The sequence below is a fragment of the Microplitis mediator genome, chromosome 10 (genome assembly GCF_029852145.1).
Source record: "Microplitis mediator isolate UGA2020A chromosome 10, iyMicMedi2.1, whole genome shotgun sequence".
NCBI classification, from domain to species: Eukaryota; Metazoa; Arthropoda; class Insecta; order Hymenoptera; family Braconidae; genus Microplitis; species Microplitis mediator.
In genome coordinates, this window is record NC_079978.1 from 3,516,791 (window position 1) to 3,543,099 (window position 26,309).

General features: G+C 33.5%; 1 protein-coding gene across 7 annotated transcripts; it reads right to left on the reverse strand.

The window, feature by feature from the left end:
* Nucleotides 1-393: 393 nt before the first annotated feature.
* On the reverse strand, nucleotides 394-26,178 carry LOC130676489 (uncharacterized). Of its 7 annotated transcripts, XM_057482758.1 has the most exons (14): nucleotides 25,901-26,178; nucleotides 23,712-23,822; nucleotides 15,712-17,479; nucleotides 15,468-15,633; nucleotides 15,181-15,381; nucleotides 6,232-6,355; nucleotides 5,977-6,099; nucleotides 5,804-5,827; nucleotides 5,673-5,705; nucleotides 5,325-5,597; nucleotides 4,437-4,510; nucleotides 4,236-4,251; nucleotides 3,787-3,795; nucleotides 2,662-2,804 (listed from the first exon to the last, which is right to left on the reverse strand). In XM_057482758.1, the coding sequence occupies exons 2-14, from the start codon at nucleotides 23,793-23,795 to the stop codon at nucleotides 2,796-2,798; spliced, it is 2,904 nt and encodes a 967-aa protein (XP_057338741.1). In that variant the 5' UTR covers nucleotides 23,796-23,822; nucleotides 25,901-26,178; the 3' UTR covers nucleotides 2,662-2,795. The 7 variants fall into 7 exon arrangements, with proteins under 7 accessions (XP_057338737.1, XP_057338736.1, XP_057338739.1 ...); XM_057482754.1 differs by lacking the exons at nucleotides 3,787-3,795; nucleotides 4,236-4,251 and adding an exon at nucleotides 25,589-25,646 and having other exon boundaries at nucleotides 394-2,804; nucleotides 25,901-26,177; XM_057482759.1 differs by lacking the exon at nucleotides 3,787-3,795.
* Nucleotides 26,179-26,309: the final 131 nt, after the last annotated feature.

Here is a 26,309-nt window from a genome sequence, read left to right on the forward strand (position 1 = left end):
AACCCATCACAATATAAACGTTTTTTGTTCATTATGATGTGACCCGATCCATTGATTTCCGGATTTTTCAGAGCCACCCAAACACCCAGACTAGCGATTTCAATTATTTTTTAAAGGTTTGGAGGCCGCTGCTGAGGATCCTACTCAATTAAAATAACAATTATTTAAATAAAATGAATATTGTTTTAATTTATTAATTCTATTAAGTACTGATTAAAGTTACAGTTGATAATTTAAAGATCGGGAATTTCATGGATTTTATTGTAGATTGTAAATTTTATTTTCAAATACGGGCTTACAGATTTTTATTTTTATATAAATCTCTTTTACCGTGATATTGGTACGGAGAATACATTTGTCTCAATGCTGATTGATTAAATATTTATTTAATCATTACAATTAGATGGTATGTTATGTAATTAAATTTTTTTTTTTTTTATGAAAGTACAATAGTGACATTGAGGTCTGGTAAAAGAGAAATGGAATGAATAGAATAAATATTTTTGAACAATACTACGAAACCTGCTGTATTCCGGTCAATAAATTTAATACACATCAGTTCAGACAAGCTTCTAGTTACTTTTTTTCACTGAATCGTATAGAAATTTCTAATACAAAAAAGCCAAAGCTTTGATATTTTGGCTTTGCACTGATTATTATTATATTTTTATTTTTTTTTGTCATTTCTCTTATTCATCTTTACATCTTTTTTTAATTATTATCATAACGTACAAAATTCTTTGACATAAAACTTTTATTTCGAGGTAAATTTTAGTTATTGATATATATTATATTGTCAGAGCGTATTTTATAAATAAGGACGGGCTATTTTAAATTCAAATTTTTTTTTATCATCCCCGCACTCAAGTATAAGTTTCAATTAGTGTTTAGCCAGTCAGTCAATTAGTTTCTGCCCAATTAAAATCGCACGTTTTTTTTTTTATAAACCTCAAACCAATCATGTGGCATTCGAGCCACTCAATATGTGTCAAAAAAAATCAAACCATAGGAAATTCTATAAAGTATTCGCGATACAAAGTTCGAAATTCGATATAGAGAATTTTCGAAGATAAAAAAATAAAAATACAGTTTTCAAAAATCAATACGAAGACATTTTGACTTTTACCGGAATTTTTTCTTTTATTATCAATCGATTTTTTTTTTCATCAAAAAATTTCGGTATTTTTGCTACGGAGTAAAAATCATCTAAAGTCCAAACTCGGTCATACAAAATCGACATATGTTCAAATTAATTTCCAAACCAAGTATTTTTATTTTAAAATTTTCTAAAGTTTCAAACTCAAATTTACAGACTTTGTATAACGAACTGGAATTTTTAAAAAAAATTTTTTCACACTTCCAATAAGAGCCGATATTCTATTGGTCTAAAATTGTCTCATTTCCGGCTCCGGACATTCAAACTCTAACTTTCAGTGCAGGTAATGATGGAAAATATTTTCTGTGCTACGAAATGAACCGAAATTTCACACTTAGTGTGACGCCACACCCTCACCCCATTTTTGTTAATTCCTCTCCAAAAAATCCACTTCTAAATGCGTCATAAAATAAAGCTCTGACGAAAAAATAATAAATTACAAGACTCTGAGGTGCTTTTAGGCCATAATTTAAGTGTTCGCATTAAATTATAACATCAGTACAATAAGTGATAATGAATAATAATGATAATATATACAAATAAAATTTAAAACAGCAGGAATTTATAGCAATAAATTAATTTTTTAAGTAAATTATTTGTCCCTGTCATCTTACTATCACTATAATAATTAATAATATCTTTATAACCATTTCCAACTAATAATAAAAATAATAATATTTACAATTATAATCTACAATTGAATGACTGTTACGTTGATCGCGCACTTTTGCCTTTGTCTCAACGTACCCTTTTATTTGCCACCGACTATACAATAGAAATTTGAATAACCGAGAAAATTACCGGCTCGAAGCCAAGTCAATTGACCTCGAAAATTTATTGCATTTAATAATTCGAAAAAAAAAAAAGAAAAGAAAATACAATTGCATGGAAAATAAAAATACTAATGATAGTATTTTGCTCCAATTACTAAACTTCTAATTGTATAGTCGTAGCCTCGTTTCTTTTTCTTTTTTTTGAATACTGTGGAGCAACTATTCAGTAGTTTTCGCGATTACAGAAATAAATTTCAATCGCTTTACTAACGAATTCACAAATATATATAAACTTTCTTTTATATATACAAATTAAATTTAATCTGCAACTAAAAACATAAAATTTACAAAATGAAAAATTAAATTATTTTCTTTTTTATGGAAAATATATATCTATATATATGTATACAAACTACATAAACAAGCATCAATGTTACGCATTGTGCGATCGATTTATGGAAATATTCGTCTGTCTCGCGACTCGCGTGGTTACTTTTTTAAGAGACGGTATACATGATTTAGGTACTTCAGGCTTTGATTCTTTTGTGAATTCGTCATCGATAATCTGATTCGTTACCGAGTCGCGAGATTTTATTATTCTTCTCACTACTGAATTTTGTTGACTTTGCGATTTATCTTTTTCTAACTCGGTAACTCCGTTCGCATTTGAATTAACATTTCCATTAATGTTTCCATTACTGCTGCCATTTGGTAAACGAATTGATGCTTGAATTTGTTCATGACGTGATTTAACTGTCCGCGGTCGATCGATCTTCCGATTACTTTTGACGTTACCGCTGCTCGCACAATTACTGCCGATTTCTGCAAGCGATAGCGGTCGTTGTGATGATTTTTGATTCCACGTTTCACTCCAACTAAAAAAAAAATTCACCATTTATTAACGGAGCTTAAAAATTAATTAGCAATTAATTTCCCAGGGGTCTTGCACAAAAAAAATGTAAGGTACCCGCGGGTAATAAGACCTGTCGGGTAATAAGGCCTAAGTGACAGAATTAATATTTAAAATAATCGCCTTGACTAAAGGCTACTCTAGTAGGAGGATCTTGCATAGAGATGTTGCGACAAGTTTATAGAGTCCTGATACCACGTTCCCTGTCTTCTATATTTCATCATCCGTCATATGCTGTTGTAGCGCAGAAGAAATTATAAAAAACAATGACTAAGGACAAGATTTTCACCTTAACTTCGAAATGAATGGTTCGAATGTTTTATATTACGGCGAAAATATTGGTCTTATAAAAAAACTCTTCAAACAAAAGTTGTAGGAAATTTAATTTCCTAAAGAAAATGTCTCTTATGATTTTTTTATACGACCAATATTTTCACCGTAATTCCAAAATTGAGATTCATAATGACTTATTCAAATTTTTGATAATTATGAAAATCTTAATTTTGAAATCACGGTGAAAATATTGGCCGTGTAAAAAAATCATAAGAGACATTTTCTTTAGAAAATTAAATTTCCTACAACTTTTATTTGAAAAATTTTTTTATACGGCCAATATTTTCACTGTTATTCCAAAATTTGTAACCATTAATTATTAATTGTTATTTTTAAATAAAAGCAAAAATCCTGGTCCTAGTGATGATTTTTGACTTTATCTCTAATACCAATTTTATTAAGTATAGTTTAACTATTACAGTTTGTTTAACCCGCAGGCCTTATTACCCTGTCGTAGTAAAATAAGGCCTACTTCATTATATTTTATAGCTAACGTATTGAAATAAACATTAATGATATTCGATAATTAAATGCAATATTTTCGATTCTATTATAAATCTCCTTTAGCTAGGCCTTATTACCCACCAGTACCTTATTTTATATTATCAACTCACCCCACACGGCTAAACGCAGCATGAAAAATTATTTAAATGTGAATTTATTATATTCTTTTTTTAAAAATATTACTCTAGCGATTTAATATCACACTCATGCTTGTATTCAATTTATTAAATAATTCCACAGGTACTTAATAAATATAATACATATTATACAAAAGTATAAACTTTGTTATTTAATTAGTTTTTAAAATTAATTATGAATTTACAAAATTAGTCTCAAGTTTTTTCAGCAGAAGTTCTAAAGGTCACGTGTTTTTTTTTTCTGACGCATGCATTCTATTATTATATTTATAATGATATATTTTTATATACATATAGAGGCACTAAAGATATGCGGAGGTAGGAAATAAACGCAAATTAACTAAGTAAGCATAAAACATGATATTGAATGCACACAAAAGAAAATATCCCAATAATAAATCACATGGACTGACGCACTCTACCTTCCCGATCCTGAAGCTGTTTACGAAGAATAGCGCAGGATCGACGTTGAACCAGGCCAGCAATAACAATTTATTTACATACATTTTTAGAGACTATTGTCAAAAATTTTATACATGGTGTAATGTAATGGTTAGTGGTATGAAATTAATAATAATTATTTATTTTAATTACTGTAAGTAGACATTTAAGGCGATAATTACCTAACGAGAGGCCCCATGCCATTGTCTTGTGGAAATCCTTGCAGTAATGACGGTCCTGCTGATATTGGACGAATCTTTTGACATTCAAGTGATACATTAATTAGTTAATTAATTGGCAGGTTAATTTATTTATTCATGAGATCATCCCAGTGTTAAAATTTAAAGAAACATTATTTTTCTGAGGTAACTTTAAAAAATTACTGAATTATATGGATGGAACGATCCTCCTATCCCTGTTCATGCTCGGCACCAAATAACGCGGTCTCCGTTACCCGAGTAAAGGACTTCAGTGTCTTGACTCAACATTAAGGGACTGAGATATATGTTATGTTTATCTGGATGTAACGAATTTCTATCTGGAATATTTAAATTAAGAGATAAATTGTCGGGGATGAGTTGTCAAAGGATGAACTGTCGCAGGTTTGAATTATTGCGGGGAAGAGTTGTCAGAAGATGCATTGTCTAGGGTCGAAAACGCAGTGGACCGCCCACAGTTTAAAATTTCAAATCCGTCTGTCCTAAAATTAAATTTTTCGACTTTTTATGCAAATTTGATATTTTGGTTTTTAACATCCGCCATTTTGTATTAAAAAAATAATGAAAAATTCCTACGATTAATAAAAACTAAACCTTTAGTCTCAAAGTTTTTAAAATTTTTTTTATCAGATGATTTTTTAAAAATTTATCCCACGTACTAGTCACCCGGGTCATAAAATACGTGCCTAAAAAAAATATATATGTGTCATATCAACCCCTTGACAAATAAAAAAAAAATTATTAATAGCCCAGTAGTTTAGTTTCTATTGATTTTTCCCTACACCCTAAATTTCTAAGCGCACTGAGGTGACCTCTTAATAAAATTATAAATATTAATTGACTGATAAAAACCTTTTCAGTCTGAGTAGCAGCATTAGACATATCTTTAGACGAACTGGCATACGAGACACTACTCTGTGAATCAACGCTGTTTATTAAATCCTGTTGTTTGGCAACTTGCAGTTGTAAATTTTGTATCGCTCTATCCTTGTCTTCTAATTGTCCTTGAAGAAATATAACTTGTCTACGTAAATCAGTCAATTCGTCAGCAATATTAAGTGCTCCGTTAGTTAGTAAACCGTTCGAATCGGTACCGTCTTCATTCAGATTGTGGAAGAGACCATTCTGTACCCAAATAAGTCCATTGCCATTAATAATTAATAATAAATAATAAATCATTAATTAAAAATCTAAACGTACCAGCGAATTGTTGAATGGATTGAGAGTATCCGCCTGTAAAATTAAATCCCCAATAAATCGAGTGTCCATTAAATTAAAAATCGACGAATAAAGCAAAAATTAAAAAAAAAAAAATAATAAATAAAACGTACCCTCGTCAAATCTTTCTCTTCAGACTTGAAATTGAAAACCGAGAAGACAAAACACAAAACAAATAAAAATAAATGTTAACAAAAAAAAAGTAAAAGTGAATGCATGATATGAATTATTAATAAAAAAATAAATGAATGCAGTGCAACCCATAATTAATTAAAAATACAAGTACCTCCTGAATGATGCGCATAAGTTTCAATAACCCGGTCTTTATGTAAACGATATCCTGTTGGTAGTTGCATCGCTCTAGCCTCGGGCTTCCTTCGTCGCCGGAGTCAAGACTCGGGGATTGACCCTGTTATTATTATATTAATTATAGTTAAGTATTCAATTAAATTTTCCTTGATTATCACCACCAATCATCAGTCATCAAGTATCGAGTTAATTAATGATTAAATTAATGAACTAGGTGTTACGAATGACTTACGTTTCCTGTTAACACCGGCCTGAAAGGACTGGCAACCTGTCGGGTTCGCACGCTATCCAAAGAACGCGGTGAATCGGTGCCAGTTCTGCTGCGCAACAGTCGAGATGTTCTTGCACTGCCGATTCTGGATCAAACAAATGCACACTTTATATTATTATTCTATAAATAATAATAACAAAACAACATATCTGCACATAGAATTGATGTCGTACACAAGGCTCAGGTTTAAATTAAAATAAAGCATCAAGTTTTAAATAAAGAGGATACCTTGGGTCAATTTTTCCCCGACTAGCGACTGTAAAATTTGTTATTATTTTGGGTTGTCTAGGAGGCGGAGATCCACCAGTCGGTGTCGTGCTTTCGGATGACAATCCCGAGTCTTTTCCCTCAGCATGGTCATTTAGCCGCAAATTATTTAACTCGAGTGCATTCACTAGACCGTCAGAGCGAATCTTAGCACGCGGAATCAAAGTGACACGTCTTTTGGCACCTTTGTCTTCGGGATTAGATGCCATCGCTTATTTTGTTTATTTATAACAGTGGAATAAAGTTTAGTCGTGAGCTGATCATGCTGAGAAATAACTGTACTGTGTGAGTTTAAGGAGAGTGAGATGATAGTTAACTGAAACGAGAGGCCGGTTTAAGGCTGGAGCTGACTCATCTCAATCCCACACAAAACTGTTCCTCTACTCGATACATTATTAAGCGATGGCTTAATTTAAACAGCTTATCCAATCATTAAGCATTTGAAACTTTAGAGGCCAACTATACTCGAGATAAAAAGACCTGTCATACAACAGTTGTAATCTTAGACTCCGCGTCATAAATTACGGTATAGTATTCAAAGTCAAGGTCTTAGTTTATACTGCTCTCAAGTTATTAACGTTGCTTAAATTAAATTTATTTAATTACTATTGCAATTAATTTTATTTTTACACTCGCCACTTTACGCAATGCGACAAACGCGGCAGGATCTAATAAACAATTTCGCGGGTTTTTATTTTATTATATTTGTTTGGTTTATTGTTATTTTAGTCCACTGGATTTAAATTAAATGAAACTTAAGAGACCGACGCGAGAAAACTGCGGAGCTGCACCTGGAAAGACGGAAAATCGCTCGCGTGAATTTTCGCGCAAGCGCCTCCTGGAGCTGGCTCGGGCGCTCAATATCGTACTCGGATTCTCTAGGGGAAAATAAATGAGAGCATTTTCAATATCCAATAAAATAAATTACATTTAATTCTTATAAATAAAATAATTTTTTTTTTTGTAACACAACGTAATTATTTATTATTTAATTTAAATTTACATAAAGAAATTAATTTAAAAAAATATATATTTAGTAACGACCTTGACTTTGGAAGGAATGGCGCAGACTGCAGTATCCCATCCCCATAAAAAATCAGCAGACCACAAGAGCCAAAAGAGCACTCGGCACTTTAATAAAATAAAAAAAAGTCAACCTCTGATGTATGATTTTGGTATCCCAGCAACCAAATCGCTCGATTCTTGTGCCAAAAACTCAAGTCACGCTACATTATGCAAACTAATTTATTCTTATGTTTATTTATTGTTATTATCATCAGTATATACCGCGAGACGATTTTATACGCGATAGTCTGCATTAAAAAAAAAGTCGCGGGTTAACCGCGAGCAGAAAAAAAATTAACGTCCAGCAATGATAGGATTGTTTTACAAACGCACGCGATATCACCTCGTCCTTGTCCCAGAAAAATAAAAAAAATTACACGATGTAAGCCAGTAATTAAGGTCATCGACTGTTCTTATAGGCCGCAGCCTATATTAGATGCTCGTCAATAATTACTGGACTTAATCACTTATTCCTCGGCTCCATCGACCATTCGGGTGAATTATTAAAGTCAATTTAGAATTAACTGGGTCCTAAATAAATAAATAATTAAAATTATGGTTAGCAAGTGCGCAAGTGAGCGGCGAATGAGTGAGTTAGCGTGAGTACGGTAACTAAATAAATAAAAAGGAAGGATTGAGTAAAAGAAAGCAAAATGGCGCAACCGGACAAAAGAATAAGTTGATACACCGACTGGGCAACTAGTGACGCTCTAATTAACGAATAAATAACTCGGATTATTTTTCCCAATCATGTAACAAAAGCTTTTTCACGTTCTTTCTTCGCCGACTTGAGAATCTTTCAACATTCCTCATTATTTTATATAACAGCCGCTCTGTAAACAGACAGATCACTAAAACACCGTCAATGTCATCGACCTGCTGATTGTCATAAAAAAAAAAAACATTCGTTCTTGGAATAAACGACACTGCTCACAATATTTGACCTCAATGCCAGACTTAGCTCAACATCTAGACCAAAAAATTAAATGATTCATTTTTACGTCGACGATTCCATTCCGTCTGATATTTAAACCAAGTAACGGCCTATCGCAGCACAGCAGGTGGTATAAAAAAATCAAAGCCTTGGTTTCATTAAGTTTTTATTTCCAAAAGCAAACACTAGCTACTACATTGTTATTGTTAGTCATGCTTTAAATAATCAGTAAGCATGAATGAGTTATTAAATTATGCTTTTCATTCTACAGACATGCTAATCAAGTACAAAGAAAGCCGTGTCCGAAGCTACAAGCAATCAATTCTATTGTTCATTATCATTATCATTATTAATAATAATTATCAAGTCAATTAATATGTCCGTGGATTTATCGAGGAATGAAATCTTCGGACACGCGCCCACTTGTACGGACAAAATTTGATGATCCGAATTACAAATAATATTTATCATTTCTCAGATGCATTGCATGTATATGTTTACTTATATATTTTATTTATAAATATAAAGGTAGGGGGGATGCAGATATTTTTCGATTATTTACCCATTGGCTGAAGCTACAGAAGCAACGAGTTTAGATCCGGAATACTGGACAGCTGGTTCCTTCATTGTTGTCTTGACTTTTTTGTCTTCAATAACTTTTTTCATAAGTAGTATTTACTTATTTATGTGTTTATATATTTAAATATATCTACTTGAGAGCAGATTATTTTCCAAGTCAAATATTCCTCACAGTAATGGTGATAGTGAGCACCGGCTACAGTATCATCACTAGTAAAATTATTTTTTTTTACTCCACACTCGAGTGTTTCACTTGAAAGTCACCAAGTGAGTACGTATAATTTTCTCAGGCACGACTTATTATTGTTATTACTCTTTGTCATTGTTCATTATATATATATAGATATATGTAAAGCAATTTTCACTGGTTATTGTCCTTTTTTATTTATTTTCCGTCCAGCAGATTAAGAGATCAGTTTGCACTCTCACGCCCATTTATTATTATTATTATTATTTTTATTCATTGAATATTAAGGATCACGATCACAATCATAATTACGATCGAATGAATTGATAAATATCATCAATTACAAGCTGCTCAACAATATAATTAAAAAAATTTAATTACTTTTAGCCAACGGCTGAATATTTTATGGAAGAATTTTTAAAAATTTTAAATGCTAATACTATTGGAATGGAAGTTAATTAATTAAGTCCTCACTATGACCCGTAGAAAAACATTAATCAGCTAACAATAACTTTTTTAAAAAATTATCTCTACCGCTATTATCTATTGCACTGAATAAATTCAATGACTCATTACTTGAGTGGTACTTGATATGAAATTGGAAAAATATTAACTCTTATCGTATCTACTGATTAATTTCATAACTATGGTACTTTAAAAAATAAAAATTTTTTTTTAAATTTTGTGCGTCGAATTTAAAAATTTAAAAATTTGAATCGGATTTTTTTGAAAAGGTTGATTGGTTAATTAATCAAATTAGTAAATCTATTTCTAGGAATGACTCTACTCGGCTGACAGAAATTTCCTGTCCTGAAAAACCCTCGCCCGAGACACGATCACTAGCACCTGGTGTTATTAGCGGAGTTAGTCATCAAGGGAGGGCTGGTGAGTGTTTGCTAGTTAGGATAAGTCAGTTGATAGTAGTCCCCACCCGTAGCCTCCTCATCGTCGGTTTTCAATTGCTTGACTCGCTTAATTAGTGCACTAGAACACAAAACAACTACCTCTCAATCGACGGTCATCCAATACTTTGATTTTTTTTTTTTTAAATATTTTTATTCAAATGCAGTCCGGGTTTTTAAAAACTATTCGGTACAAAGCCAGTTCTAGCCCGAGGTACTCAAGGACGACGATTATATATTGTTATATATATTTATGATTTTAAAATTAATGCAAAACCCAAAGCTAGCTTTTATTTATTAATTTTTAATGATTTAACTGATGAAGTTCATGCTTGCGATTTTTAAAATTACATTTGCAACACACATGCAGTTTTGAAATAAGCATGAGAGGATTTAGATTTTTAGGAGCAGGAATAATAAATATATATATTGTGATATATTTAAATTTAAAGGGACGGAAAGTAGATACGGTGTAATTTAATCAGACATTTGACTTTTAAAACTTGATACCAATTAACGTAATTGAATGCCGGTAATTCAATTTACGATACCTTCAAATAATTATTTTGCGCAGACGCGTCAGTTTAATTAATAAACTAAAGTGGGTGTAAAAAAATCTGGAGGCTTAATAAAAATATTAAGAGTTAACTAAAAGTGTCGGAAAAAATTTTATGGGCTGAGAGCACTCTGGCAATTCGGTCTGTTGATTAAATGAGAGCACTTGGGGTTTTTCTTTTGTATGAAAAGTAAATTTTATTTTTTACAGTGAAAATGAGGGAGTGAATGAATAAACCATAGAATATAGAATCGACTACAGGAAGCTGATACACTGGAGCGACTCAGCCGAGAGTCAAGAGCGAATGAACCACGACGACCCTAACAAACGCGAGAGCCAGACTACTCGCGGTCGCGATATCTCCGACAGCGAGTTTAGCACTAAAGTCAGCGTGGTGTCTGAAAATATACCAAGCCGTGGGTTCGATCGTACCGTAGTTATGCCGTTCCTGTACGCGTCAACCACCGGCTGCGCCGCCAGCTAACCGTTCAATAGCTTTTAGTAGTAGGGAGTATTATTATATAGATAGACGGATTTTACAACTATACAACTATATGTATAAATATATGTATATATGATATATACAATGGTAGTAAGTACTACTACGATACTATTGCGGACTGTATAGACTACTACTGATGCAGATTGTGGAGTAATATCGCTTCCTCGTGCTCTATAACACTTTCTATAGCTACACCGACTACATTATGCTCCAGAGCGATTGTTTTATTTCCCGTGGTATGGATTCGTGTGACTCATACCGTGAACACGTCAATGAGACACGAGCCACGAGACACACATCACTCTGATGATTCAGTTTGTTTATATGTTGAATAATTGGAGATGGAAACGTGAAAAACCGGTTGAATTTGAATTTGAATTTTTTTTTTTGGTACCGTCACTTATTATCCGCGGATCAAATACTTGATAGATAAAATATCCCCGACAAAATATCTTGTAATATGAATACTTTTCATGTAAATAGTACGGTACCATTTTATCAGAAATGTTTAATATATTTGCACATAAAATTTGAGTGTGAAATTAAAAATAGATCAACTCATAAGTTTGAAATCGTACTGCGCCGTTTTTCACAGATTTTGGGAAGGTTTTATTTTGGAAATAAGTCAACACATATGATTGGAATGGTTCGGTACCCGTTTATCGAAAACCATTAATTATTTTTTCACTTAAAATATATTTTTCTGAATAAGATTTATCGACAGGATATTTTGTCACGAATTTTTGTCTCTGGAATATTTAGTCCGGGGATATTTTGTCTATCGGATAATTTGTATTCGAATATTTTGTCGGGGATATTTTATCCGCGAACTACAAGTCGTGCTACCTTTTTTTTTATAATTTGAATCTAGACAAATAACTCAAGCTGGTTTTTAATAATTTGTTTAAAAAAACATGATCCGAAAGTTAACAGACAATTAATTATTTTTGAATTTTTTTTTAAACGAATCAAATCCAAAAAACAAAAAAATAAAAAAATCCACATGTAGGAAATTTAAAAAACCACAGGTGCAATTTTTTAAAATATTTTTTTTTTTACAATTTATTGCTTAAAAAAAATCCAAAAATTATTAAACGTCGGTTAACTATAGTATCATTAAAAAAACATTGTGATAAAAATTGGAGTATTTAAAATTTGGTCTTAAATCGAATGTTTATTTGAAAAATATAATTTTTGATTCTGGGCATGTTGTCTTTTAAAGGGAAGAGGGTAATTTTTAAATTGTTGTAAAATTTTTTTTGTAATTTTTGAAAGATAAAAAATATTATATTTTTATGTGGAAGAAAATGAAATAAATATACTAATTGATAGATAAAGAAGTCACGAGTACTCAAAATTACGTAAAAAAAATTAATTAAAAACATTTGAAAATTATTATTAGTCTGTTACTTAAATTTTAATTAAATAATCGTCGGTAGCTTTATCGTGTATTTTTCATAAATTTTGTATCAACAAATAAAAGTTTTTGTTATGAAACTTTTAATTTAATTAAATGTATAATTCAATTTTTTTACGATTACTTTGATAAGAAATCTAATGCAGATTAGAGTACACGCCAGTTTAGATTAAATTACAAACCCATTAAGCTATCACAAGTTTTAATATAAAAATTAATTGCTAATAGCTCTAGGATAATTAATTTTTTTTCTGCATGTGAAATTTATGAAACAAACTTGAATTATTTAAAATTCAAATTTGTTAAGCCAGTGTATATTTTTTTTTATATTTATTAAAATTGATTACAAGACGTTTTTATGAGCTGCATGGTGTAGGATGAGTGTAAAGCTGCATATACTTCTCGGAAATTCAATAACTGTCTTAGAATATATAATAAATATGTAAAGTTTATAACATTAGTCGATGACCTGGATACAAAACCGTTTCCCTGCTTTAGTCGACATAGAATACAAGCGTTTTTGACGAGAATAAAAAACAGGCATCATAAGTCGCTCTATAGAACTTCTCTATCGTAAAACAAAACCATCATCGAATTGATTACTCTATCTAAAAATTCCATATGGGAATCCAGCCTAGATTCCTATGTGAGTTCCCATATGGCGTTTTCGGATTAATTCCCATATGGTTTCCTGTAGAAATATTACTCTGTTTTTTTATTCATATATGCGTACACTGTAAAAAGAGCGGTGTTAAAAATGGACTCATTTAACTCCACCCGGTGTTAAAATAAAATTACACCGGTGTAGGAGGAGTAATTCACCGGTGTTAAAAATATCGGTGTTAAATCGGGGTAACCGGCGTAAAAGTGGAGTGAAATCGGTGTAAAAGCAGGGTAACCGGTGTAAAAACGGAATAATATCGGTGTAAAAGCGAGGTAACCGGTGTAAAAGCGGAGTAATACCGGTGTGAAGGCAGGATAAACTGTGTCCGCTTGGAGTATTAACTTTAAAGATTATAAAACACAAAAAATGTCAGTTCTTTATGAAAACTAATAAAAAATATCATTTATTAACAAATATAGGGATCGAGTAAGTAAAAATATTTACAAAGTAAAATATTTTAACACCGGTCTAGAATATTTACACCGGTAGTGGCGTTATTTTAACACCGGTACATAATATTTACACCGGTGGCGGCGTTATTTTCACACCGCTTTCGGTGTTGAAATTTAACACCGCCGATTTTAACACCTACACCGTTTGGATTTACCCCGGTGATTTTTTACAGTGTATCAATAGGCGATAGACATAGAAATTTAGATACCTCAGATTCTATAGAAATTACTTATATAAAAACCCAGATTCCTATATGAATTTCCCATGAAGAAATCCATATATCCAAGTTTGATGTCAAGCTCTCATATGGGAATCCAGATACCCATGGTTTTCTACATGGATTCTTATATAAATCCATACACTCCTATACACACTAACACTTTTACACGCTGAAAAAAAATGCTAACTATCACCACCTTGTAATAGGGAATGATTACCATCTGTATGTGATAATCATTATCATGCTTTTATGTTAACTATTACTATCAGAGATGGTAAGCATTCTTGTCTAGATGGTAACCATTCTTATCCCTGATGATAATCATTACTATCTTAGAAGAAAAATTAAAAAATTTTTCAGACATAAGAAATATTACTGTCGAGATGGTAACTATTACTATCGGCAATAGTAATTATTACTATGAGAAAAAAATAGTTAACATAAAAGCATGATAATGATTATCACATACAGATGGTAATCATTCCCTATTACAAGATGCTGATAGTGAGCATTTTTTTTTCAGCGTGTATGGTAATGATTATCATCTCCATTATCCATGATCCATTATCGACTTAACTATAAAATCATTAGTAACTGAAAAAACACATGAATTTCCATGTTAACTAACATGTTTTCTTAGTTGCTGATGATTTTCTAAGTCGATAATCGATAGTGTTATTTCGGAGTCTTGTCATTAGATAGAAAATTTTCGGAGTAAAGTTTGAGCTTGACGAGAGCTGATTTAGATAGAGATGTTTTGGAGTAATTCAAGAATAGTTTTGTTTTACGATAGACATATTTTGAGAAGAGAAATGCTATGGAGTCTGCGCATAGAGAAATTCTAGAGCGACGTAATAATTCCAAAAATCAACCTCCGTCGTACCAACAAAAATGATGCTGTATTATAATAACAATAAATATGACAAGTGTGCGGGATATTGACTAAAGGAGAACATAAAGCTAACAATAAATAAGCTTATTTACAAGTAAATAAAATTCTGTAAAGCGTAAAAATAATTTGTATAAAATATTTATGATCCATGGCTTGTCTGAATCAATGATAAATAAATTTTTTATAGATATAAGTTTATATTGGCCAATTTGAAATACGATATTGAAAAGTCATGGACCACGATATTTCGTGATGGATAAATAAATACATACCCAGATTCGGAGATTTGTTGATTGTTTATGTTGTTGTTGTTGCTGGAGATCAAATTGTTGTTTGTCAAATTTGAATTTGAAATTTGGGGGTGGGTTCCTAGTAGTGATGACCACTCTCTCATTACTTCTTCGCCCTGGGCTTCTAATTCTGAGAGGATTGTCGCGTCGTCCATTTCATGAATTGCTGGACTTGATTCGAATCTAAATAAATAAATAAATAAATATTATATATTATGTTAATTATTTATTAACTGATTGATTGGATTGTTGGGTTACAAAATATTTACCTGCGATGAGGTTCATCATAAGAGCTGGTTTCGCTGCGTTCATAATCCAGCATCATGTCATCTGACGTTATTGACTCACAGGGTGACAGGGTGTCAACGCTACCGGTTCTGCTGATTCTCCGGCAATTTAACGGACTGTTTTCAATATTCTTAGCTTGTATGGAATCTAAAAAATATAATAAATAAATATTAATTGATTGAGAGTAAAAGTCACGTTGGGAGTAAAAGTAAATAAACAACTTACGGGTCTTGGTAACAGGTTCCATCAGAGTGTTGCTGCTGTCGGTAACTTGTCGACTAATACGACCGGAGTGAGTTTCATGAGCGGTCCGCATTGTGTCGTCGAAGGTCAATCCAGGTTGGTCTGCGATTTCGTCATCGAAATATTCTCTGCCCTCGGAGAGACTCAGGGAATTAGAAGCGTTTGTCGGAGTACCTGGGGAGTCATCGTCGGGAATGATACCGGGACACTTGTCAGCGACGATTTTTTCTTTCTTTGAGGCCTGGCCGTCAGACTGGGTGATACTGGCGGTGAGGCTGTCGACGAGACTGTCTACGGGTGAGGTCTCGTCGTCGATGAGAGTAGTCGAGGACGCGGCGGCGGCAGCGAACGCGGGATCCTCGATGGTGAGCATCACTGAGCGCAGAGTGTTCTTCGGGATAGACAGAGGGGTGACAGAGCTCTTGGGTGCTGGGTTGGAGATTGTCTTGAGATGCTGTTGAATGTTGTTAGCACGGCACTCGTCGCTGGAACTGAAAGAGTACTCATCGGCCATTGCCTCGCCGTGTCCGTACTCGGGGTCGTCTGAGCTGGGAGGACTGAAGTCAGACTTGATAGAGGGAACTTTTTCAGAGCGCGAGCGGTCCTTGAAGACCTTCTCCTCACCCAGACCCTCGTCGTAGCCTTCCGACGAGGTCGTTGACATCGAAGTTATGGACTCTGTTGTACAGTACCTGTTGTCTTTATTATTTGTTATTCTCTGGTGGTACTGACTCGTCCGTTCGCGCACCAATCCCGTGTTGAGATTTACGCTGGCAAACGTCTTTGGCAAGGGTATCACTGAGATCTCAGTGACAGTGTTGTCATCGTCGACGTCGCGCACATCAAAACTCTTGCCATTAACGACCATTCTCAAATTCCGGGGCCTGACTTGTATCCGTCTGACTGCAGATGCGCCATCAAGATAATCCATGCCTCCGCTGTTGCCGTTCCCACCTCGAATTAGTGTCTGTTCGTGCTCGATTAGATAACCCGGCTGACTCCCGATCCCAGAGTCCTCAGTTCCCGAACCGGATTGTGAGCCCGCGGAGCTTTTCGACGCCGTGGATACTTTTCTATTTTGATTGGCAACTGTTTTGGCAATCTTTGGGTTCGTGTCTGCAACGCGGACCGCGAATTGTGGCAACGGAAGATGACTCGTGTGCAGAGTGTACTTACTAACCGGTTCGGGAATATTAGTCAACTTGCGGTTTATCTCAGTCGCGTTGTTCGAATGACTGTAGGCCGGTGGATTGTTGACTGGCGAGGGCCTCAGCTTTGCACTCGGTGGAGTAGCATACTGCTGATTCCTCGCAGATGATCGCGGGACGTGAGTTTGCTCTTGTTGATGCTGCTGATGATGTGTTTTGTCCTGATTAAAGTGACTTGCACTGTGACTGGAACAAATGTCCGCAACTTTGTCGGTATATTTCGCAGCTTGAGGCTGACGAAACCCGAACCGATTCATTCGCACGTTACCAGCGACTACCTCTTTCTTGGGCGGTGCCAATCGCGGTGTTGATCGTCCGGACGAGGCACTTTGGACACGCTGGTGTCGTTGGTCATCGTCATCTACAATCCGTCTTCTTACCTGCTCCGGACCGAGCGACTTTGACCGCTGGGGTACTTCGTCTTCGTAATTTTTTATCGCCTGGCGATTCCCGTCCTCGCGAGATCTTCTACGAAACCCAAAAGATATGGCGGTGCCTCGTGTTTGCGGCGCGCCTCTCTTCGGCGCACCTTTGCCGTCGTCCTGAAATAAAATACCACATAATTAGTATCGATTCAATTATTTATAGGCAAGCAATATTTATATTTATATTATTTGTACGTCAAAATATTTTTTTTTATTTTCTCTCGGTTCGAAACTAAAATAACAAATAAATTATCAGACAAAGTAAACGAATACTGTACAGTTTTAGAGAACGGAGCAGTATATCTTTAACCGAAAATTATAAACCAAGTGAAGCGATTTTTCTGAATAAACCCCACACTGTCTAGAAGCAAAATCTATTTCGAGTGGCAAGTTCCATGCCAGTTAAGAGTCCACATGACAGTATAGTCTGTCAGCACACTCTAAAAACATAACGACCAGCACGAGAAGAGACATGACTCACTATAATATTAACATCAACCTATTAAGTGTGCTAATAATTTCCTTGTATATTTACTCGACAAATTTATACACTTATACATTTATATTACTCGTAACATGACAATAAATAAATGATAATTGCATAAACAAAAACATGAATTGTCACATCACTTTCTTACCGCCGTTTCACTGCTGGCGCAATCTTTCTCGTTGTCCATATCATTGTCCTCTTTATAACGCAATCCATATCGATAATCCATGTCTCTGGCAATAACAAACTGCCGTAGGTGATATGATGGATGACGACTTGGCCAACAGTCTTGCGTACTCGCTAACGATTTAATCCATTTCTCTTACTCTCCTCATTTCCCTACCACTATTTATTCAAATTAAATATATTCTTTTAGTGCTTATATATATTTTTTTTATGTTTTCTACGAACGTAATCACGCAAGATAATTATCAAGTTACCAACCAAGGCCTAGTGGATCTTGCAATCTCAACAAAACTGAGTGTTCTTATCGCGGGATTCGCAGTGGCGTAGAAATCACTGGTGTGGGTGATTTAAATAAATTATAATTTAACTGGTGACAGTATGGCAAAGAGTGTTGATGATGTCACATCTTTGATGGCCACCAACAAGACGAATCCGTGGATACAAGAGTACACAAGAATGCGCCTCTATTCCGAGGTTTCGTCGCGGTTACGCACACAAACGGATAACCCTGGCCAGTCGACGGATAAAAAGAGGATCGATTGGACGCAACGCGCCGGCGTCGCGACGCCAGTGCGCGAACGCGGATCAAGAGGACTCTATAACTATCGTAGAGCAAATAAAATATCCCAGAATCCGCTTTTATTAAGAAAAAATATTTAAAAAACTACCAATCGATAGCATAATTTTTTTTTATCCTGGCATAAATCCTCCGGATGGTCTGGTCCCATTTTACTGCAGATCCAAACTGATTGGGAGTGAAATTAGTTTTATTTAATGATAATTAAATTTAAATGTCAAGTTGAATTATTTTTAGTATAATAATAAAAAGGTAATCTCGTAAAACGATCAATGAAAATGAGAATGTACGGCTTCGACGTAAAATAAGAGTCTTGAAGAGTAGTATAAACTAGAGAGAAAGAGTTTCTTGAATGCTATATAAGCAAAAAAAATCATGACAGCGTCTTTACTCGTTTAAATTAGGGACAAGAGGAGATAAGAGTGTCAGGTTGAGTAGAGGGTTAGTTGGAGAAAGAATTGAAGGGGTGAAAAAGAAAATAAAGAAAGCAAGAGAGGCGAAGGGGCCGCGGACGGCATTCGCGAGAAGATGACTCACGTGGTCCGGCCGGCGCCACCGGGAATCGATACCCGGAGAACTGCGCCATCGTGACGCCTAAAACACATTTACGTTACGGTTCTGCGCTCTCACCTGACTATCCAATCGATAGTGCAGGTTGTTTTGCCCTCCGAATCCTCTTCGACCTTTACCTTTTCTCTTTATCCCTCCGCGACTCTTCTCTCTTCACTTATCTATACTCTTTTGTACTTAAATTAAATCTCCACACGATAAAGTTTATTGTCGCTCAATCTTCGTTTATGTGCAATAACAAAGTTTATGTCAGTTTCTGCAGTATCCGCATTGCGAAATTCAGTAAATTGCCATCCAAATGCCAGGGAAAAACCCATTTTTCGTTTTGGAGTACAGGCTAAAAATAATTAACTCCGGAAGGAGTAGTGGGTATGAGCTAAAACAGGAAAACGCAAGAAAGCGAGTCTAATAAATTTTAACTCTTGTATAATTAACTCCTAATTAAGATATTGCATATTATAATTTACTTTTTGACTAGTGAATTTAAAATATATATATAAATACGTTTTCATTTATTTAGATTGTCAAGCACTTTCTATTCTTAATATTTATTTTATTTCTTCCATACACTCACTCTGCTCGTATACTATTTTTAATTCCAGTTATTGTGCTTCCGGTGAAAGAGCATCACACCCGCGATATATAAATAAAAAAAAATAAATAAATAAAAGTAAAAAACAAATGTCTATATATATAATATACATACATATATAAAATTCATTTAAAAAACGGGGGTATTTAAAAGACAGTTACTACTAAATTTACATATGGCCTCAATACCGTCAATCTAGAAAGTAATTTACGGATTGATACTCATCGTTTTATTTTTTTTTTTCAGGCAATAAAAAATTCTTTAATGAGGATGAGGACGAGCGTGAATATGGGTACGAATGTATGAGAAAATATCACAATGACAGTATACAGAATAATATAAAGGCCCTAAAGGACAATGAACCGAAGAAATATGAACTTGAACCCAATGGAAGGCGCATGCGATCACCTGCGTCACCTTTTACTGACATCAGGAGTTATTGCCTCCACTCCTGTACGCGATCTAATGAAGAAAGACCAGAGTCTAAGCCAAAGTTTAATGTAATAGATTTAAGCAACATAGTTGTGGCTGGTATTTTCCTTTCCTACCTGCAGCGAATACTATTGCAGGATAAGAAGGCATGGAATACCAAGCGGAACGTATTTAAAATATCCGTACGCTTACGATCCTATCGCAAAGCCTCTCTCCTGTATTGTATATATTGTGTACCTTGTACATAACGGTTCACAGGAGTAAGACCTCTCGGGGAATCTCAAGGAGAAATTTAATTTTTCTCACTGAGACCCTCGGTACTGTTTTAATACGGCTACGAATACGAGTACGAATACAAGTACGGGTTCGAGTACTTAAATTGCCTTGAATATATACACACTTAATCGTCCCACGCTCTTTAGAGTTCACGAGCTCTACTCTTCCTCTTTCAAACTCAAATAGCTTTTACTGCTGTGTATAAATATATTAAGTGATCGTATACAGTAATAATAAGACGCTAAAATTACCGTTTGAATATCAACCCGTCAAAAAACAAATTCTAGTTTTGTCCTCAAAAACCTCTATTGCTTTGATGTTTTATTTACCGCCCAAGTAACTCTACTTTAGTACTAAAAATCCTCAATGAGAACTATGAAGTCTAAATGCGAATAATTTATCGATTTTAAATTATAAATAAGACCTCAAAATTCTCAATGAATAAAAAGTTATATTTTGGACTTTGAGAAATTTTAGATAGAAAAGGGAGGGAGAGAATACGTCGAATGAGACTTTAGAGGTTCAAATGTGGATTAACCCGTGTAAAAAAATGTTTATTCATAATAAATTTAGATCTAAATTTCATCCCGAAACTCAGATCGTGACACAAATATGACTCATCATGAATTTGTATCAACAGCTTTAATCACGTCAAAATTATGACAGTAGAATTTTAATCCAAATGATCCGAAGTTCATTCACTAAATTAATTTTATAATCGAAACTGATTTACGTAAACCAAGTACTTGATAGAAGAAGTTTATTGGTAATTTTTAAATCGATAAATTTGACACAAGGTTTAATTCAGTAAAAATTCAGCCAAGTTTCTATCGAAGCCATCCCGAGTCCAATTAAAAGACGTAATAAATTAATTTTATAATTGATACTGATTTACTAGAAGAAAAGTTTGAGTAAATTCGTGATGAGTCATATTTGTGTCACGATCTGAGTTTCGTCATGAAATTCAGATCTAAATTTATTATGAACAAAACTTTTTTTACAAGGAAAATTCCTGAATGTTTTGAGTATTTTGAGGCTCAATCCAGATTATGTTATTCCAGTTTAGTCCTCAGTGGTAAAATTGGCCATAACTACACGGAAAAAAATGAACTATATAAATTGAGAATGACAAGTAATATAATGGTAAAGTGATCAGTAAATACCATCATTCTAAATAGTAATTTTTTCATTTTTGATTAAAACGTTAATAATTACAGGATAAGTATGAAAATTTATTGTCTATGTAAGAAAAATTACTATTTGAACTTTAAAAATCGTAACTGATACTTATTATAAAATTTACTATTTGAATGTTAAAATTCTCCACATGGACAACCGGGTTCCGGGTTATAATTTCAAATACTAATTTTTAAAGTTTATTTTTTTCCCTGTACTACTAGGATAACTTTCTATACTGTTGTCAATCTTAAAACTCAAAATTGATCCTCAAAAACCTCATTGAGAACTTTGAGACTTAAATCCCCATACGAAAAAAATATATATCCGGGCAAATCTGGAATATGTCGTATATATGCAATATATATATAAATATATGTCTCATATATGTAGATTTGCCCGGATATATATTTTTTTCGTATGGGTCCGAGTTTGTTTTCTGACTCAAAACAAATATTTTAACGACTTATTTTACTAAAGCCGCACTTATGCGATAAATTCCTGTCCCGATTAATCTCACAGCTGAATGATAAATAGTTAAATAGATGATAAAGTAAATAAAGTTAAATTTTTCAAAGATACAAGTGTGAAACACTTGTTTGTACCTCGGTCGAGAAAGCGACGATGATAAGCTTAAAATATAACTAATGGCTAATGTTATAATTATAGTGTGGGAGAGCATTTCATTTTCATATAAAAATGGATGTAACATATATATAAATATAATAGTAGAGTGTGTTGAGTATATATATTTGCTACGCAATTAACGGTTGAATTAACCCGGCTTGGATCTTGAGTATCGATACACATAACGCGCGTATTTATACCGTGACAAACGCTTGGCTGATCACGCGATAAGGAATTCATTATCCATCGCGGTTAGATTATGCAGATCATTAAGACGGGCACTTTTAATTATTGTATAGTTATCTCTTGTTAATTAGCTTTTTATCTGCGAGCTTGTACTTGAGTTTGTTATAAACAATTTTAAATAATATAACAATAAATAATAATAATAATAATAAAATACTAATGCGCGAAGCAAAGAGAATGAGATCGCGAATGAGAAATCGGCGATTGCTGATGCTCGGCTTGAAAGCGGGTCACTTATCTGTCCGTACGGATACTGTACCGATTTACTCGGTGATTGTTTCTGATCAGCAAAAAAAAAGTTATATTTTTTTTTGCTGATCAAAAAAATATGAACTGCAGTCGCGTTGAAAGGTTGCACGTAATTGTGTACTTTCGATTATAGAATAGATGTGATATCATTAATGCAAATGATAAATAATAAGTATGGGAATGTAGTTTATGGCTCTGACTCCCACAGATTGGCATTCCAGTATTTATATTGGCGTGGCTCGATGCCTTGATATCCTGCCTGTATCACTTTCAATATCTTTGAGATGAGATAAATTCAATTGAAAGCATGACTGACAAGTTTTATGATATTACAAGAAATAAAATAACTAAATAGCTTTACTTTTGTTCCTGTTTTTTCTCTTGTTATTAGTCTTGCTCTTGTTCTTGTTCTTACTCTTGGTCTTAAAGTTTTATAAGACTGATATATAATACGCAATATCATCTTCAGTTTCATCCGTTTATGACCCAACAAAGAGTAGCATTAATTAAATTTCATTGAGCGTGAATCACGCGACGTATTACGTCTTTAGATATTTTTTAACTCAAATTAAAATTCGAGGAAGTAAAATACTTAAAAAAAAATATACTAAAGATCATGCGATTTAATGGCGATCATGCTAAACAATAATTGGATTGTCGGGTGTCAAGATCTGTAACCGATCCGACAAATAACTCAGTGGTTTTACGCTAATGTAAGTTTACTCAGAGCTGTATATTGTGGGCTGCATTATGTTTATATATAGGAATAAATATAAGTCGTCAAGCGAGTAAAAGGTCGACGCACTCTCAGCATTTGTATGCCTGTAGCTTCCCGTTCCGGATTGGAGAACAAAAAATAAATCCCAAGACGCAGGGTAAATTATCTTATTTTGTTGTTGTTGTTGTTGATGTAATTAATTATTTTTACCTGATTCTTGGCGGGCTTGTCCATGATTCGGTACGACGATGCGGCGATAACAGCGCCCGCCTTACGAGACACGCATTGCCCCATATAGATAACTCAGCTTCTCTGCACCACCTGTTTAGCAATTTTTTATTGTTAGTAATAATAATTATTATAATTAACTACAGCGACACTAACTACTCAATTACCATCACCAGTTTAATTACGCAAACACCTTTTGTAATGAGTCCAAGTTATCCCGAGTCAAAAAAAAAATTCTAGTTTAGTCCTCAAAAGCCTCAATTCCTTCGATGTTTTATTTGCCGCTCATCGAACTATAAGGTCTAAATGCGAATAATTTATCGATTGAAATTATAACTAAAACCTCAAAATCCTCAACGAATGAAAAGTTATACTTCGGATTTTACAAAATTTTAGATACAAAAGGGAAGGGAGAGAATACGTCGATAGAGACAGATTGTGTTATTTCAGTTTAGTCCTCAAAGTGGTAAAATTAGCCGTAACTACTAGGATAACTTTCTATACTGTTGTAAATCTTCAAATTCTAAATTGATCCTCAGAAACCTCATTGAGAACTTTGAGATGAAATTCGAATTTGTTTTTTGACTCGGAATTGTAATCTGAATATTTAATATTAAATGCTAAAGAGTTTACTCTATAGATAAAATCAATACGAAGCCGGTGGCGCCTGATTTGTTATTTATTTATATTAAATTATGTCACATTATTTTCCCAAAGTGCTTAGTTTTATTAAATTATACTTTAGCCAAGTAAACGTGCACTGGAAAAATGTTATCTTTAGTCAAGAAAATATTTTGGAAGACAAACGTTTTCGGGAACTAAATAAAAATTTTTCTGAGCCAAGAGAATTTGTCAGGTCAGAGAGTTCGTACCCAAAAAAATTTTCTTCAATCAGAAATATTTACTTTCAGTGAAGAATTTTTTTGTGTGGATTTTAGTGCACAAAAAAAAAGTTTTAGGTGCCAAAATTTTTTACTCGACTCAAGAAAATTTTATGATATTTAAGTTTGCCGACGTTTAATAATTTTTAAATTTTTTACAAAACGATAAATTATAAAAAAAAATAATTTAACAAATCGCACCTCTAGATTTTTTAATTTTCTACACGTGCATATTTTTAATTTGATTATTTTTTGGAATCGATTTGTTGAAAAAAAGATCCAAAAATTTTAAATTGTCTGTTAACTTCAAATCATGAAAATTTTCACTGCCCTAAGAAACTTTTTGCTCTACAAATTAAAAAGGAAATTTTTGTTTCCATTTCATAATAAAAAATTTTTCTTGCGCAAAGAAATAATTTTTTATGTGCAGATGCTGAAAGATTACTGATGGCAATCTTTAACGGCTACTTAACGTGTTTTCTCGTATCAACGCTTGTAATTAAAATTAATTTGCTAATTTAGGAGTGAATGAATGAATAAAAAAAAAATAAAAAAAAAATAAATTACAGAAGCTAGAAATATGAGGATTTAAAAAGACATTTCAGAATCACCCAGTGTTAAATTGAAGGAACTTTGACCATATAAAATAACAATCGAGTACGGATAAGAGCAAATTATACGCTTTCTCAAGAATGTGCAATAGGAAAAACAAAAGTTTAAGTAATGAATAAAAGTTAAGTGGTTTATATATTTACATGTAGATATGTAATGACGATGATAAATTGTCGTTAATTAAGCGTGTGAGTATGCATGACTGATGTGTGGATTAGGTGAGACAAGAGAAAGTTATAAAACATGTTGACAGTTTTGTTGATCATCCGACAATCGTACAATCGATTTATTTAATTTTTGTTAATCGTTAATTTTCCCAACCCCTGTTCCATAGTTTTAAATTATTTTTTTTTCCGGATTACTCACAAAAATGATAATCGACGGCCTTGAGTGCCGATTTTATTGTAACGATTTCTTACAACCGCTGAAAAAAAAAATTGTTCATTCCAACAGATTTTATATGAACTTTTATGACAAAAAGTAAATAAAATATTAATAAAGTAAATAATGATCCATAAAAAATAAAGATATGACGAGTAGCTGATGGTGTCATTGAATTGGCGAGCGATGCACGCAGACGTCTATTGATTTCAAATGGAGTAATCGAGGATAAATAGACGGGGCAAAGTTCAACCTGTTCGGGGCAGGTTGGAAGTAAAAAAAAATTACAAGACGTACCTTTTCTTATGGAGCTAATTTTTTTGGACAGCTCACGGGAATTCGGTGGATACATTATAAAACCGTGATTAAACAGTTAAATTTGACAGCGCACACAAAGTGTAAGCATCGCACAGGATTTATATTTGTTACTTTAAATACTAATATATAATATAAAGTCTTATTTATTGCCAGTCCTTCTGCACTTAACTAACACTTGTCTTATATCTTTCTTGTTTCTTATATCTTTTTATGTACAGGAAATATCAGTACGAGTACTACCGAGCGCTGTGTACCACCTGTCATTCGAATATATTCGATAGGACAGAACATGCGTCGTGACGTCACCCCACTACACCGAGGCCGCGGAAACTCCCGAAGTCACCGGAAGTTTTACGGAAATTACCGATTCCCACGGGCGGAGATTCGA

Bases quoted from the DNA above. Each gene is read 5' to 3' on its own strand.
- LOC130676489 (XM_057482753.1), bottom strand. From the start codon at position 23,795: ATGGGGCAATGCGTGTCTCGTAAGGCGGGCGCTGTTATCGCCGCATCG. The intron at 6,356-15,180 runs GTATGTATTTAT...TGTTTGATCCAG, and splicing joins CAACAAATCTCCGAATCTGG to AATCGGCAGTGCAAGAACAT. The intron at 4,511-5,324 runs GTTTTTATCAGT...GAATGTCAAAAG, and splicing joins CTGCTACTCAGACTGAAAAG to ATTCGTCCAATATCAGCAGG.